Source organism: Stomoxys calcitrans, chromosome 2, assembly GCF_963082655.1.
Source record: "Stomoxys calcitrans chromosome 2, idStoCalc2.1, whole genome shotgun sequence".
In the NCBI taxonomy this organism is placed as follows: domain Eukaryota; kingdom Metazoa; phylum Arthropoda; class Insecta; order Diptera; family Muscidae; genus Stomoxys; species Stomoxys calcitrans.
Genome location: NC_081553.1, coordinates 50293879 through 50312068, shown reverse-complemented (window position 1 = coordinate 50312068; position 18190 = coordinate 50293879). Strand labels below are relative to the sequence as shown.

At 39.2% G+C, this 18190-nt stretch overlaps 2 protein-coding genes across 2 annotated transcripts in view; one reads left to right on the top strand and one right to left on the bottom strand.

Annotated features, from left to right (window-relative positions):
- Positions 1 to 18190, top strand: part of LOC131994658 (suppressor of lurcher protein 1) — a 394762-nt gene that overhangs the window by 271734 nt on the left and 104838 nt on the right. The window lies entirely within an intron of this gene.
- Positions 1777 to 11810, bottom strand: LOC106083118 (probable cytochrome P450 9f2). The gene is given in 6 exon segments (XM_013245970.2): positions 1777 to 2008; positions 2070 to 2306; positions 2309 to 2602; positions 2605 to 2722; positions 5981 to 6491; positions 11521 to 11810. Coding segments are annotated over 6 exon segments (1530 nt in total). The 5' UTR covers positions 11724 to 11810; the 3' UTR covers positions 1777 to 1841.

The window sequence follows — 18190 nt, the reverse complement described above, 5'->3', positions numbered from 1 at the left end:
TTGTGTTTGCAGCTTTCCGAAGTCCAGCTTCCGTAATGTTATTCCAATTAAAAACATGATTGAAATTTTCAACAAAGATTTTAATTGATAACTTTACAGATCTTCTTCTTCCCATAGGATTTTTGTGGTCCTACCGACTGTTATACTGTTTCACAGTGCTACTTGCGGGTTGGGCGCCCACACCTAACTCGGACTGCGTCGCCCCGAAAGGCTTTAGATTAACACATTTTAAAGACAGCAGTCCTCTGATCTGCAAGGCAAAATCATCTGCTCTTTCGTTCGTTAATCTCTTCCTTACATTCCAGGACTGTTCAACTGTCCCGGTTGATACAGCCCCAATGGCCAGAGTACTGTCCGTAAACACGTTTACACTTAACGTAGTCGTGTTTAAACCTTTTCACCTCGCTCATTGCTGCTCGCCAGGATATCTGCTTGCAGGACCGTATTATGGTCAGGCAATCAGTCGCTGGCAGCAGTGCCTCACACTCGACCTCAGGTGTCGTCTCAGCTATCTGGTCAGAAACCTCTTTCATTCCTTCCAGGTTTCCTATCGTTGCCTAATACAGCTATGGTATGAACTATCCTGCTATCCACTATTCATTCTTCTATCGCCTTAAGTCTCATAGCCGCGGTGGCTGGATTAGAATTAACCTCCTTCTTTCCAGGATTCCTATCGTTGCCTCGATCATACCGCCATGGAATGACCTGCTCCTATACTTTATCCATTCATCCACCGCTTGAAGTCTCATAGCCGCAGTAGCTGCTTTAATGGCTATGGGCCGGATATCTAGAATAGTCTCCTGTGCCCCAGTAGTCTTCTCATTGCCCCTGAACTTGTTTTTTCTTTGCTTATGTTGCACTTCGTCTTCATCGCAGTGCAACAAACAACTGGTCTAATCACGCTCCTTCAGAGCCAGTGGACAGTTCTCGGGTTCAGACCAAATTTCAAGCTTACGGCCCGTCTACATAGTGTCCAACAACTGGGGACCCTCTTGGTACGTTCCCAAATATGACACTTCCAGTCCAGTTTCCCGTCCAAAATCACGCCTTAAAATCCAACAATGTCAGATATCGAAATCGTTATGTTAAGGAAACGTGGTGCTTTAAATTGGTCCACCTTTCTCTTATTCATGAAGAAGCAGCTTTTAGTGTTCTCTGGGTTGACATTGAGACACCTAGGTCTAGCCCAGTCGCATGCCATCTCCAAAATCCTTTCGCTCCTTCCACATAGCTGATTCGGATCCTTACCTCTTAGAAGGATTATAACATCGTCTGCGTAGCACACGGGTACAAATCTCACAAAGTCAGCATCCGTAAGAGGATATTTATAGTGGGCACCCATAGAAGTGGCGGGTCACTAAGGGCCCGCTCCACCTGGTACTGGTCTAAGGATTGGATCAGTGTGTGGGTCCTCACATTTTTAAAAGCCCTCTCGAACTCAAAGCATGCCACCGAAGGATTCTCATCCCGAAGTTGATGATTGCCGTGATCAGGGCTGTGAAGTTCACCGGAATTGAGGTTTTGGACCCGGAGTCCAAGTCGGCGACCTGTTGGGGGTTGAACAAGCTATCCTCGACTCCAACCCGCATTCTGACTCCTTCTAAGACAGAAACATAAACTCTTTTAGACAACCAATACAGATATATCAAATCAATTTAAGGAATCGAAGGCGAACGGCTGGGTCCAGCTTTTTCCTTGTAAACATTTCAAAAAAAAGCACCAAGTTATAATGTCCTGTATCACAGAAATGGTGTGGAGTATAAAAAGATCCCCCTCTTAATTATTAGTTCCTTACTTTATTTTTTATTAAATATCTTTTTAAGTACACTGAAAAAAATGTTTCAATTTCTTGGTTTAAACTTAAGCCAGAAACCTCCTTTAGGCTGGAAATGAAGATTAGCTGTTGATATCTCCATGGGAAGGGTGGTCTTGGGTGAAGCTTCAAGCTGATAGTCTCTAACCAAATAGTAAAGAAACGTTTTAACTTCCAATAAAGCAAAACGCATGCCTGCAAAAAATATTTAATAAAAATTCTTAAATCTCAGAACAAAAATTTTTCGGAAACTTACCAATACAGCTGCGAGGACCCAAACCGAAGGGCAAATATATCCCCGCATCAATTTTGGATTTATTTTCCTCACTAAAACGTTCGGGATCAAAAACATCGGGATTTTCATAATAACTGGGATCACGTTGCAGGCCAGACATTATGATGCGCAACATATCACCTTGGCGTATTTCAATGCGTTCTCCCGTCTCTGGCAACTGGTAGACATAATCTTTGGTACATTTGCGATCGGTGAAAAATTAACCGGCCATTTGCGTAAAACCTCCGACAAGACCATATCTAAATAGGACATTTTTTGTATAATTTCCGGTGTAACTAATTGCCCCTCCTCAAGTGCGTCTTCAGTTTTGTGTATTTCCTCCCAGAGTTTCTGTTGCACCTGGGGGTATTCCATTAGCTCATGAGCTGCAAAACTCATAACAAGCGATGATGTTTCCAAAGCAGCAAAAAAGAAGGCAAAACATTGGGCCACCAAATCCAAATCAGACCATTCACGATTGTGTGGTTTGGCATTGTCACTGGCTATCATGCCATTAGTAGGTGTATCAAATCGGGACGTTGTATGTTATGCTGCTGGCGGTATTTCATGGCATCGAATACCAAATTGGTGAAATAGTCGGTATACTCCTTGCCAAAGATGTTGACATTGAGATACTAAAAAAATATTTTTGTGAAAAAAAATTAAAAATAATACAATACAATCTATTATATTGGGTTGCCCAAAAAGTAATTACGGATTTTTTAAAAGAAAGTAAATGCATTTTTAATAAAACTTAGAATGAACTTTAATCAAATATACTTTTTTACACTTTTTTTTCTAAAGCAAGCTAAAAGTAACAGCTAATAGCTGACAGAAAGAATGCAATTACAGAGTCACAAGCCGTTACAAAAATTTGTCAACGCCGACTATATGAAAAATCCGCAATTACTTTTTGGGCAAACCAATATAACAAGTAAAAGTGTGCTAAGTTCGGCCGAGCCGAATCTTATATACCCTCCACCATGGATCGACTTTGTCGAGTTCTTTATATGGCAGCTGTATCAGGCTATAGACCGATTTAGACTATATTTGACACGTGTGTTAAAGGTCATGGTAAAAGTCGTTGTACAAAACTTCAGTCAAATCAGATAATAATTGCGACCTCTAGAGGCTCAAGAGGCCATATAAACCGATCTCCCGTATATATTGCTTGAGCCTTAGAGGGCGCAATTCTTATCCAATTTCGCTAAAAAATTAGCTGAACCATATCTGGGCCAGTTAAAAACAAGAAAAAAGGCGTTAAGTTCGACCGGGCTGAATTTTGGATACCCACCACCTCGGGTATATATGTTAACCACCTTTCGTCAAAATTAGGTGAAAAATGCATACCTTATTGAAGAAGGATGTTGAAGGGCCCCTAACACAACTCACTGTCCCAAGTTTCGGTGACATCGGACAATAAATGCACTTTTTATGGGGTCAAAACTTTCAGTCGAGAGATCGGTCTATAAGGCAGATATATCCAAATCTGGACCGATCTGTGCCATATTGCAGAAGTATATCGAGGAGCTTAACTTAACTCACTGTCCCAAATTTCGGCAAATAATGCGTCTTCTTTGCGCCCAAAACCTTAAATCGAGAGATCGGTCTATATGGCAACTATATCCAAATCTGGACCGATCTAGGCCAAACTGAAGAAGAATGTCGAAGGACCTCGCACAACTCACAGTCCCAAATTTCGGCGACATCGGACAATAAATGCGCTTTTTATGGGCTCAAAACCTTAAATTGAGAGATCGGTCTATATGGCAGCTATAACCAAATCTGGACCGATCTGTGCCTTATTGAAGAAGGATATTGAAGGGTCTAACACAACTCACTGTCCCAAATTTTGGCGAAATCGGACAATAAATGCGCATTTTATGGGCTTAAGACCCTAAATCAGCGGATCGTTCTATATGGCAGCTATATCCATGTCTGGACCGATCTGTGTCAAACTGAAGAAGGATGTCGAAGGTCCTAACACAACTAACTCTTCCAAATTTCAGCAAATGCGCCTTTTATGGCCCTAAGACCCTAAATCGGCGGATCGGTCTATATGGCAGCTATATCCAAATCTGGACCGATCTAGACCTTACCGATGAAGGATGTCGAAGGACCTCGCACAACTCACAGTCCCAAGTTTCGGCGACATCGGACAATAAATGCGCTTTTTATGGGCTCAAAACCTTAAATTGAGAGATCGGTCTATATGGCAGCTATAACCAAATCTGGACCGATCTGTGCCTTATTGAAGAAGGATATTGAAGGGTCTAACACAACTCACTGTCCCAAATTTTGGCGAAATCGGACAATAAATGCGCATTTTATGGGCTTAAGACCCTAAATCAGCGGATCGGTCTATATGGCAGCTATATCCATGTCTAGACCGATCTGTGTCAAACTGAAGAAGGATGTCGAAGGGCCTAACACAACTAACTCTTCCAAATTTCAGCAAAATCGGACAGTAAATGCGCCTTTTATGAGCCTAAGACCCTAAATCGGCGGATCGCTCTATATGGCAGCTATATCCAAATCTGGACCGATCTAGACCTAACCGATGAAGGATGTCGAAGGACCTCGCACAACTCACAGTCCCAAGTTTCGGCGACATCGGACAATAAATGCGCTTTTTATGGGCTCAAAACCTTAAATTGAGAGATCGGTCTATATGGCAGCTATAACCAAATCTGGACCGATCTGTGCCTTATTGAAGAAGGATATTGAAGGGTCTAACACAACTCACTGTACCAAATTTCAGCAAAATCGGACAATAAATGCGCATTTTATGGGCTTAAGACCCTAAATCAGCGGATCGGTCTATATGGCAGCTATATCCATGTCTAGACCGATCTGTGTCAAACTGAAGAAGGATGTCGAAGGGCCTAACACAACTAACTCTTCCAAATTTCAGCAAAATCGGACAGTAAATGCGCCTTTTATGAGCCTAAGACCCTAAATCGGCGGATCGCTCTATATGGCAGCTATATCCAAATCTGGACCGATCTAGACCTAACCGATGAAGGATGTCGAAGGACCTCGCACAACTCACAGTCCCAAGTTTCGGCGACATCGGACAATAAATGCGCTTTTTATGGGCTCAAAACCTTAAATTGAGAGATCGGTCTATATGGCAGCTATAACCAAATCTGGACCGATCTGTGCCTTATTGAAGAAGGATATTGAAGGGTCTAACACAACTCACTGTACCAAATTTCAGCAAAATCGTATAATAAATGTGGCTTTTATGGGCTTAAGACCCTAAATCGGCGGATCGGTCTATATGGGGGGCTATTTCAAAATATAGTCCGATATAGCCCATCTTCAAACTTTACCTGCTTATGGAAAAAAAAAGAATCTGTGCAAAGTTTTAGCTCAATATCTCTATTTTTATAGACAGTGGCGTGATTTCGGAGGCCACCATAGCTCAGAGGTTAGCATGTCCGCCTATGACACTGAACGCCTGGGTTCGAATCCTGGCGAAAAAAAAAAATTTTCAGCGGTGGTTTTCCCCTCCTAATGCTGGCAAGATTTGTGAGATACTATGCCATGTAAAATTTCTCTACAAAGAGGTATCGCACTGCGGCACGCCATTCGGACTCGGCTATAAAAAGGAGGCCCCTTATCATTGAGCTTAAGCTTGAATTGGACTGCACTCATTGATATGTGAGAAGTTTGCCCCTGTTCCTAAGTGGAATGTTCATGGGCAAATTTGTATTTGTTGCATGATTTCAACAGACAGACGGACGGACATGGCTATATAGTCTTAGTTTTGTGGTGGTGCATATAATAACATGTAAAAGTGTGCTATGTTCGGTCGGGCCAAATCTTGCGAACCCACCACCATGGATCCGAATTTAGCACGATTTTGCTAGTTTTAAATCAAAACTTACCTTTGACAAAGTGGGAAAGATCATGGTAAACATTAGTTTGATTTGTATCCATGGCGGAAAGCTCATAATATACATTGCTTTCTTATAGAATTCATTATCCTTATCGCGAAATGAGTTCACCTCCAGGCCAAATGCAGTTGAGGCTATGATATCATTGGTAAGTCGAGTGGTAAAATCTTTCACATCCATTTCGAAGCCTTCCACAGAATTTTCCTCATCCATTTGATACTCCTTCAAATAAGTCATGGCTTCGTGTATCGATTGCAAGATCAATTGAAACATTTGACGCATTTTACTACCAGTGAAAGCAGGACTCAATGTATTTCTCATATCACGCCATCTATCGTCCTCCATTAGAAACAAGGAATTACCAAACATATTGTCCGAACCCTCGGCAAAGGCTCCACGTCGATTAACGAAATGATCGAAATCTTTTATCAATATGCGTTTTATCAACTGAGGATCGCGTATCACAAGGAGCGGATCACGATGGTCAAAACTACCATAAATTCTGGAAGAAAAAACAAAAAAAAAAGATAATTAAAGAAACCGCCCCTATGATTAAAATTTTTTGCCTTTTTAGATGCCAAATTGGCTGGTTTTTATACCCACCACCGAAGGATGGGGGTATATTCATTTTGTCATTCCGATGGGCTACATCGGACTATAACCTCATATAGCCTCCATATAGACCGATCCGCCGATTTAGGGTCTTAGGCCCACAAAAGCCACATTTATTATCCGATTTTGCTGAAATCTTGGACAGTGAGTTGTGTTAGGCCCTTCGACAGCCTTCCTCAATTTGGCCCAGATCGGTTCAGATTTGGATATAGCTGCCATTTAGACCGATCCGCCGATTTAGGGTCTTAGGCCTATAAAAGCCACATTTATTATCCGATTTTGCTGAAATTTGGGACAGTTAGTTGCGTTAGGTTCCACGACATCTTTCTGCAATTTAGCCCAGATCGGTCCAGATTTGCATATAGCCCCCATATAGACCCAACTCTCGATTTAAGGTCTTAGGCCCATATAAGGCTCATTTATTGTCCGATTTCGCCGAAATTTGGGACAGTGGGTTGTGTTAGGACCTTCTACATCCTTCTTCAATTTGACTCAGATCGGTTCAGATTTGGATATAGCTGCCATATAGACCGATCTCTCGATTGAAGGTTTTGGGGCCATAAACAGCGCATTTATTGTCCGATTTAGCTGAAATTTGGGACAGTGAGTTGTGTTATCCCTTCAACATTCTTCTTTAATTTAGCTCAGATCGGTTCAGATTTGGATATAGCTGCCGTGTAGACCGATCTCTGGATTTAAGGCCTTCGGGCCATAAAAAGCGCATTTACTGTCCGATTTTGCCGAAATTTGGGACAGTGAGTTAACTTAAGCTCCTCGACGTACTTCTGCAATATGGCACAGATCGGTCCAGATTTGGATAAAGCTGCCATATAGACCGATGTCTTGATTTAAGGTTTTGGGACCAAAAAAGACGCATTTATTGTCCGATGTCGCCGAAATTTGGGACAGTGAGTTGTGTTAGGTCCTTCGACATCCTCCTTCTATTTGGCTCAGATCGGTTTACATTTGGATATAGCTGCTATATAGACCGGTCTCTCGATTTAAGGGGTTTTGCCCATAAAAAGCGCCTTTATTTTCCGTTTTCGCCGAAATTTGGGACAGTGAGTTGTGTTAGGCTCTTCGATAGCCTTCCTCAATTTGGCCGAGATCGGTTCAGATTTGAATATAGCTGCCATATAGACCGATCTCTCGATTTAAGGTTTTGGGCCCATTAAAAGCGCATTTATTGTCCGATTTCGCCGAAATTTGAGACATTGAGTTGCGTTCGACAACTTTTTTCAATTTGGCCCAGATCGGTCCATATTTGGATATAGCTGCCATATAGAGCGATCTCTCGATTTAAAGTCTTTGCCCCATAAAAGGCACATTTATAATCCGTTTTCGCTGAAATTTGACACAGTATCTTATGTTAGGCTTTTCGACATCCGTGTCGTATATGGTTCAGATCGATCTATATTTGGATATGGCTACCAAAATTACCAAAATATTGGTTCTACAAAATTGAACAATGGTTTGTACTTATTAGGCCACTCAATATCCATGTCACATGTGGTCCAAATCACACCATATTTCGATAATGCGGCTATGGGGGCATAAATTATGCATTTTTCACTGGCTTATGACGAAAGGTGGTTTACATATATACCCGAGGTGGTGGGTATCCAAAGTTCGGCCCGGCCGAACTTAACGCCTTTTTACTTGTTTTGGTAATATTGGGTTGCCCAAAAAGTAATTGCGGATTTTTTAAAAGAATGAACTTTAATCAAATATACTTTTTTTCGCACTTTTTTTCTAAAGCAAGCTAAAAGTAACAGATGATAACTGACAGAAGAAAAAATGCAATTACAGAGTCACAAGCTGTGAAAAAATTTGTCAACGCCGACTATATGAAAAATCCGCAATTACTTTTTGGGCAACCCAATACAAAGCAAATTTATATTTTTCATTTATATTCATATGACGAAAGTGCTAGACTTGCTTACTAAAAAATCTTGTATTTTTACTGCAATCGAAAAAGAAAAAAAATTAAATAAAAAACAGTTTGCATTCAAAATTTCCTAATGTCTTCTAGATACACAATTTGGGGCTTTTTCTTATGGCATAAAACTTGCTAAGTCATCTAGAGCCAGATGAAATGATGTTAACGGATTGTTTATTTGTAACCGGTTTTATTCTCTTGTTGAACAAGTGTTTGCCAAGAGTCACCAAAATAAATAGGTAAACAAACTCAATCTTGGCTTTCGCTTAAACGAAAGATATCCCGACAAAGTGTTAACATTCATGGAATCTTTGCAATAGTATACAAAACTTGATGACTCAAAGGAAATTTTATATTTCCCAAGCAGGTACCCATGAATTCACATTAGACTAGTTGAGTTAGATGCAAACTAATAGTACCCTTCCATATTAAAAACTTTAAAACTTAAATGTTATTTCCCTCCAACGTGGTCTCCACAGGCAGACGGACATGGCTACATCGACTTAGAATGTGAAAGCACCCATGAATATGCATACTTTATGAAGTCGCAGATCAATTTTTGGCAGTGTTACAAACGAAAAGATATGAATACACTCCCCCTGCTACGATGGTGGGCATAAAAATGTATTGGACATGTGGGCGTATGATTCGATTCTTATGCCCACATATGCAATACGTCATACGCCACCTTGTTCACTCATGTCCCATATATATGTTCTTCCGATTGGGACTAATATGCAAATAATGTGGTAATTTGTTAACCGATTCTATTGAAATTTGGCAGGAAGATTTTTCTCTTGACTCTCAACATTACTGGTGAATTTCATAGCAATCGGTTTAGATTTAAATTTAGCTCCCTTATATATATACGTCGGGCTTTGGGAAATTTGCTATAATGTTGTCATTTGTCAACCGAAGTTATTATAGTTTGAACATATTTGCTAGAAATTTGATACGGGTTGTTTAGTAACCCATCTGAAGTCATCCGCCGAGTTCCATCAAAATTGTTCCAGAATCAAATATAGCTTTCACTTTCTACATAAGCAGGTGTAGGGTATTATGCAGTCGGCACCGCCGGAATTTTGACTTCCATTACTGGTTTCCAATTGAGAAAGTTTAAGGAAATCTTGACAAAAATGTTTTAAAAACAAGTAAAAGCGTGCTAAGTTCGACCGGGCCGTATCTTATATACCCTCCACCATGGATTGCATTTGTGGAGTTCTTTTCCGGGCATCTCTTCTTAGGCAAGAAAAGGATAAAAGAAAAGTTATGCTCTGCTATTAGAGCGATATCAAAATATGGTTTGGACCACAATTAAATTATATGTTGGAGACCTGGGTAAAATGTCAGCCAATTCGAATAAGAATTGCGCCCTTTGGGGGGTCAAAAAGTAAAGTAGAGTGATCGATTCATATGGGATCTATATCAAGCTATAGATCGATTTATACCATAATAAACATGTATATTGATGATCATGAGAGGATCCGTCACACAAAATTTCAGGCAAATCAGATAATAATTGCGACCTCTAGAGGCTCAAGAAGTCAAAATCCCATATCGGTTTATATGGCAGCTATATCATTTTAAGGACCGATTTTAACTATTCTGAACACAGTTGTTAGAAGTTATAACAAAACACGTCGTGCAAAATTACAGCCAAATCGGATAATAATAGCGCCCTCTAGTGCCTAAAGTAGTCCAGTCAAGTCGGTTTATATGACAGCTATATTAAGTTTCAAACCGATTTGAACAATACTTGGCACAGTTGTTGGATATCATAACAAAATACTTCGTGCAAAATTTCATTCAAATCGGATAAGAATTGCGCACTCTAGAGGCTCAAGAAGTCAAGACCCAAGATCGGTTTATATGACAACTATATCAGGATATGAACCGATTTGAACCATCCTTGGCACAGTTGTTGGATATCACAACGAAATACTTTGTGCAAAATGTCATTATAATCGGACAAGAATTGCGCCCTCTAGAGACACAAGAAGTCAAGACCCAGGATCGGTTTATATGGCAGCTATATATAAAAACATGGACCGATATGGCCCATTTACAATAGAGGGCGCAATTCTCACCCGATTTGACGGAAATTTTGCACGTAGTATTTTTTTATCACTTCCAACAACTGTGTTATATATGATTCAAATCGGTTCATAATCTGGTATAGCTGCCATATAATCCGATCTTGGATCTTGACTTCTTGAGAAATTTTGCATGAGGTGTTTTGTTATGACTTCCAATAACTGTGCTAAGTATGGCGCACATCGGTAAATAACCTGATGTAGCTTCCATATAAACCGATCTGAGATCTTAACTTCTTGAGCCTCTAGGGGACGCATCCGATTTGGCAGAAATTTTTTACAACGATTTCTCTCATGATCTTCAACACACGTGTCTAATATGGTCTGAATCGATCATTAGCTTGATACAGTTCCCATATAAACCTATCTCCCGATTTTGCTTCTTGAGCCCCTACAAGGCTGAATTCTTATACGAATGAACTGAAACATTACACAATGAATTCTACAGTGTTCAGCATTCATTTATGGTCCGAATCGGACTACAACTTGATATCTATGGTTGCCCAAAAAGTAATTGCGGATTTTTCATATAGTCGGCGTTGACAAATTTTTTCACAGCTTGTGACTCTGTAATTGCATTCTTTCTTCTGTCAGTTATCAGCTGTTACTTTAAGCTTGCTTTAGAAAAAAAGTGTAAAAAAACTATATTTGATTAAAGTTCATTCTAAGTTTAAATAAAAATGCATTTACTTTCTTTTAAAAAATCCGCAATTACTTTTTGGGCAATCCAATAGCTCAAATAGCATAACAGTTCTTATTCAATATTCTATGATTGTCTAAAAAGAGATACCGCGCATAGAACTCGACAAATGCCATCCATGGTGGAGGGTATATAAGATTCGGCCCGGTCGAACTTAGCACGCGCTTACTTGTGTCTTTTTACTTACGGTCCATTGTGTTGGTTATAAAATTCAATCATTGCATCGAAACGACTCTTCTTATTCAAAGTTATCTCCTTCACAGTGCCAAACAAGAATGCCGGTTTGCCATAGGGTACATTGCGTTGTTTGAAAAAATCATTGTTTTTTGTTGCCCAGCGATAAAAGAGCACAGCGCTGGCAGCGGCAAACAAGAGAAGTTCCAGCCACATAGCCAAAAACAAATATTGTTTTTATTTTATTATTTTCTTGTTTATTTATTCTTTGTTTACACCAGTGTATTTTCTCTCTAATTCCAAATTTCCTAATGTTTAATGTTCAAAGTGATTGAAAAGACTAGCCATCAACAAAATTTCAATGAATATAAGATAAGAGAAACCATTAGTGTGTCTGCATTGTGTACAGTATACAATAACAACAAGTGTGAGCTGTGTGTAGGTTTTGTGAAGCAGATAGAGTCCATGTGGGGGTAGCAGCTACTCTCAATGTCATTGAGAATAGCAGACCACCACTAGAAGTGTGGCTGTATAAGGCTCATTTTTGCAAATATAATGAAAAAAACAATTTCAGTGAGAAAGAGTGACAGAGAGAGAGAGAGAGAGAGAACAATTATTATAATTCTTCTGAGAGAGAGAGAAAGTTATTAAGCTGGATTATTCGATGAGATCCGATTACATTGCATGTACACATGCATATGTGTTTGTGTGTGTAAAAAATTACTGCCGGCAATAATTTGTTTTGATTGAAAACAGAACAAAGCTTGGTTACTCTTGTTGAGGTAGATCAAAAATGTATTCCGACGTCCATATGTTTGTGTTTGCTATAAACAAATGATGATGATATAATAGAACAGTTTAGAAATCAAATAAAACATATGTTTCCATTACTGTATTCTGACGAGAACGAGAAATTTAAATTAGTTTTGTTAGTTTAATAAAGGGTGATTTTTTTGAGGTTAGGATTTTCATGCATTAGTATTTGACAGATCACGTGGGATTTCAGACATGGTGTCAAAGAGAAAGATGCTCAGTATGCTTTGACATTTCATCATGAATAGACTTACTAACGAGCAACGCTTGCAAATCATTGAATTTTATTACCAAAATCAGTGTTCGGTTCGAAATGTGTTCATTCACCGTAGCGTTGCGTCCAACAGCATCTTTGAAAAAATACGGTCCAATGATTCCACCAGCGTACAAACCACACCAAACAGTGCATTTTTCGGGATGCATGGGCAGTTCTTGAACGGCTTCTGGTTGCTCTTCACTCCAAATGCGGCAATTTTGCTTATTTACGTAGCCATTCAACCAGAAATGAGCCTCATCGCTGAACGGTGAATGAACACATTTCGAACCGAACACTGATTTTGGTAATAAAATTCAATGATTTGCAAGCGTTGCTCGTTAGTAAGTCTATTCATGATGAAATGTCAAAGCATACTGAGCATCTTTCTCTTTGACACCATGTCTGAAATCCCACGTGATCTGTCAAATACTAATGCATGAAAATCCTAACCTCAAAAAAATCACCCTTTATTATGGATGTTAATATGTGAGAAGTGGTCCCCTGTTTCTTAATGGAATGTTCAAGGGCAAAACTGCAATTTCCAATATTTAAGATTAATAATGAGTAAGGACGGCCTAAAGTTGGGCGAAGCCGACCTTTTGATACCCTACACTACATTGGGTAGGCAGATTAAGTCATCGAAATTTTAAATGTAGAATTTCGATCAAAATGTGGACACATTGTGGGAGTTATAGAAAAAATCGTAGTGCAAAATTTCGATAAGATAAGTTGATAAAAGCGTTAGCAAAGGCCTTAAAAGTGAAAAATCGGGAAAAACCTATATAAGGGAGCTATGTCTAAATCTGAAAAGTCATAACAGAAACCTTTGTTGCCAAATTTTGTCAGGATCAATTAACAAATGACCAAATTATTGCAATATTAGTCATAATCGGACTAAAACATATATATGAGAACTATATCTAAATCTTAACAGATTTCAATCAAAGTCGGTATTGCAAATTTTCCCCATGAACATTCCACTAAGGAAGAGGGGCAAACTTTTCACATAACAATGAGTGCAGTCCGATTCAAGTTTAAGCTCAATGATAAGGGGCATTCTTTTTATAGCCGAGTCCGAACGGCGTGTCGCAGTGCAACACCAAAGTTGGTATACACAGTGAAAATCATAGAAAAGGACATTGTGCAAAATTTTGAGAAAATCTGTCAAGGAATACCGTAAAAAAGGCTCTAAAAGTGAAAATCGGGTAATACATATAATTGGGACTGTGTCTCAATATGAACCGATTTCTTAGAAATTCAACAGCAATGTCGGGAGTCATAAGGGAATCTTTTGTGTCAAATTTTATGTGAATCGGTATTATTGCAGTATTAGTCCAAATCAGGCGAACATATATATGAGAGTTATATCCAAATCTAAACCCATATGGATCAAAATCCGCATATTTTGTGGTAGTCGTAGACAAAAAAGCGTAGTGACAAAGTTTTGAGAAGTCTGGATGATACATGCGCTTGCAAATGCTCTGTGAGTTGAAATCCGGCGGTAGATATATATGGGAGCTATATCTGTATCTGAACCGATTTCTATCAAAATCTCCAGTAACATTACTGGTGTCGATGTCGAGACTTATGAGAGACTCTTTTGTGATAAATTTAGTGAATTATCGGTTGACGAATGACGATACTATTACAGTATTAGTCCAAATCGGACGAACCTATATATGGGAGCTATATCCAAATCTGAACCGTTTTCTTCCAATTTCAATAGGCTTCGTCTCTAAGCTAAAAATAGATGCCTGTGCTAAATTTTAAAACAATCGGATAAAAATTGCGTCCTGTACTTTGTTCACAGATTAACATGGAAAGATAAACGATCCGATCTTGGGTCTTGACTTCTTGAGCCTTAAGAGGGCGCAATTCTCATCTGATTTGACTGAAATTTTACACGTGGTATTTCGGTATCACTTTCAAACCGATCTTGGAATTCTTAAACCAATAGAGTGCGCAATTCTCATCCAATTTGGCTGAAATTTTGCATGAGGTGTTTTGTTAAGGTTTCCAACAACTGTATGGTGCAAATCAGTGCATAACCTTATATAGCTGCCATATAAACCGATCTTGGATTTTGACTTCTTGAGCCAATAGTACGCACGATTCTTATCCGATTTGTCTGAAATTTTGCACGAGGTGTTTTGTTAAGGTTTCCAACAACTGTGCTAAGTATGGTGCAAATCAGTACATAACCTTATATAGCTGTCATATAAACCGATCTGGGATCTTGACTTCTTGAGCCTCTAGAGGGCGCAATTCTCATCCGAAATTTTGTACAACGGCTTCTCTCATGACCTTCAACATACTTGTCCAATATGGTCGGAATCGATCAATAGCTTCATACAGCTCCCATATAAACCGATCTCCCGATTTTGCTTCTTGAGCCCCTACAAGGAGCAATTCTTATCCGAATGAACTGAAATTTTGCACAATGACTTCTTCAATGTTCAGCATTCATTTATGGTCCGAATCGGACTATAACTTGATATAGCTCCAATAGCATATGAACTGTTATATTCAATATTCTTTGTTTGCCTAAAAAGAGATACCGCGCATATAACTCGACAAATGCGAACGTTGGTGGAGGGTATATATGATTCGGCCCGGCTGAATTTAGCACACTCTTACTTGTTTTATCTGATTTAACAAAGATTTGGTCAAATTTGTATTCTGCTTAAAAAATAGTATAAGCAGTTCTTTAGAAATAGAATGACGTCATCAGAAGAAGCTATGATATGTCAGAAATGTGTGTTCTGTTTATGTTCCAGTGGAAAAGGCCATACCAAGAAAGGGTGCTAGCATAAATGAATTGGCGATTTTATTTTCTAATAATTGTTCTGCCAGGTATTTTTTAATGGAAAATGGTTGACCAAGGTGACGAATGATATATGGTGTGCATTGGTATAATCATCAAATAAAAATCATACGCACCCACATCCAATACATTTAACAAAGAAATTATGAAACATGATTAGTACTGTTTCGGCAAATTATTGGTGTTATGAAGTTTATGGCATTTTTTATCTACCGGATGATAGCCTTTTACAACAACATATATCTGACATAAAATATGAGCGACTCATACTATACTGATGATGTATATTTTTATACACACCACCATACAATGCAGGGTATACTAATTTAGTCAATCCATGAGTAACGCCTCCAAATATTGATCTGCGTCCCCATAAAGTTTATATATTCTTAATAGTCTTGACATTCTGAGTCGATCTTGTCCTGTCTGTCCGTCCGTTCGTCTGTCCATTTATCTATCCGTCCGTCTCTCTGCCCGTCTTTCCATCCGTACGTCTGTTCGTCTTTTCATCTTTGGAAATGATGGTAACGGTCGAATGCGTAAAGCCGCTTAAAGTTTTAATACTTTTTATTGATGAAGGTCCTTGAGGATTGCATACTAATCATATTGGTTAAAATTTGGATATAGCTCCCATATAAACCGATCTCATGATTTGACTTCATTAGACCCTGGAAGACGCAGTTGTTATCCGATTTGGCTGAAATTTTGAATATGGTGTTCTGTTACAACTCCCGACAATCGAACCAAGTACTGTTCAAATCGGTCTATAACCTGATATTGCTCCCACATAAACCGATCTCCCGATATGATATGTTGAGCCCCTAGAAGCCTCAATTGTAGTCCGTTTGAGCAGAAATTTTACAAATAGTGTTCTGTTACCACTTTCAACAATTGTGTTAAGTGTGATCCGAATCGATCTATCAACTGATATAGCCCCCATATAGACCGATCTCCCGATTTAACTTTTGCCGAATGAGCTGAAATTTTGCAGATAGTATATGCTACGACTTTCAATAATCATGCCAAATATCGTTCGAAGTCTATACCTTGAAATATGTACGAGGGTTGCCTTTTATAAATTTCTCCATTAAGATCTATACACATTTGCATGCGTTTAAACCAATTGTCGAAGCACTATTGCGACTCTCACTAAGGTATCTCCAAAATATGCATTCTGAACGCATCAACCGCTTTTTTATGTGTCGAAAAACATTGATCTCTCATTTTATTTTTTACATGCGACAATAAAAAGAAGTCATTCGGTGCCAAATCAGGACTATACCGAGGATGGCTCATCAAATCGATGTTTTGAGTGCTCAACAAGTAAAATGGCGGTAATTTCGGTCAGGCCGAACTTTGGATACCCATAACCTCGGGTATATATGTAAATCACCTTTCGTCAAAATCCGGTGAAAAATGCATACCTTATGCCCCATAGCAGTTATATCGAAATATGTTCCGATTTGGACCAAATACTAATAAGTACAAGTCACTGTTCAATTGTGAAAAGCCTAAAATAAGTCACTGAGTCAAATTTCGGCGAAATCGGACAATAAACGCGCCTTTTATGGGACCAAGACTTTAAATCGAGATATCGGTCTATATGGCAGCTATATCCAAATCTGGACCGATTTGGGCCATGTTGCAGAAAAATGCCGAAGAGCCAAACACAACTCACTATCCCCAATTTCGGCGAAATCGGACAATATATGCGCTTTTTATGGGCCCAAAACCTTCAATCGAGATATCAGTTCATATGGCAGCTATAACCAAATCTGAACCGATCTGGGCTACATTGAAGAGGGATATTGAAGTTCCCAACACAACTCACTGTCCCAAATTTCGGCGACATCGGACAATAAATGCGCCTTATATGGGACAAGGACCTTCAATCGAGAAATCAGTTCATATGGCAGCTATAACCAAATCTTAACCGATCTGAGCTAAATTGAAGAGGGATATTGAAGTTCCCAACACAACTCATTATCCCAAATTTCAGCGATATCGGAAAATAAATGCGCCTTTTATGGCCCTAAAACCTTAAATCAAGAGATCTGTCTATATGGCAGATATATCCAAATCTGGACCGATTTGAGCCAAATTGAAGAAGAATGTCGAAAGGCCTAACACAACTCATTGTCCCTAATTTCGGCGACATCAGACAATAAATGCGCCTTTTATGGGCTTAAAATCTTAAACCGAGAGATCGGTCTTTATGGCAGCTATATCCAAATCTGGATCGATCTGGACCAAATTGCAGAAAGATATCTAAGAGTCTAACGCAACTCATTATCCCAAATTTCGGCGACATCGGATATTAAAAGCGCTTTTTATGGTCCCAAAACCTTATATCGAGAGATCGGTCTATATGGCAGCTATATCCAAGTCTGGACCAATCTGGGACAAATTGAAGTAAGATGTCGAAGGGCCTAACACAACTCACTGTCCCAAATTTCAGCAAAATCCGATAAAAAAATGTGGCTTTTATGGGCCCAAGACCCAAAATGGGCGGATCGGTGTGTATGGCAGTTCTATCAAAATCTGGACCGATCTGAGCCAACTTGAAGAATGCTATCGAAGGGCCCAAGACAACTCCCAGTCCCAAATTTCAGCAAAATCGGATAATAAATGTGGCTTTTATAGCCCCAAGACCCTAAATCGGCGGATCGGTCTATATGGGGGCTATATCAAGATATAGTCCGATATAACCCATCGTAAACAAATCTGAACATATATTTTGCAATCCCCATCGATCTACATCCATAAGAAATATCTGAGCAAAATTTCAAG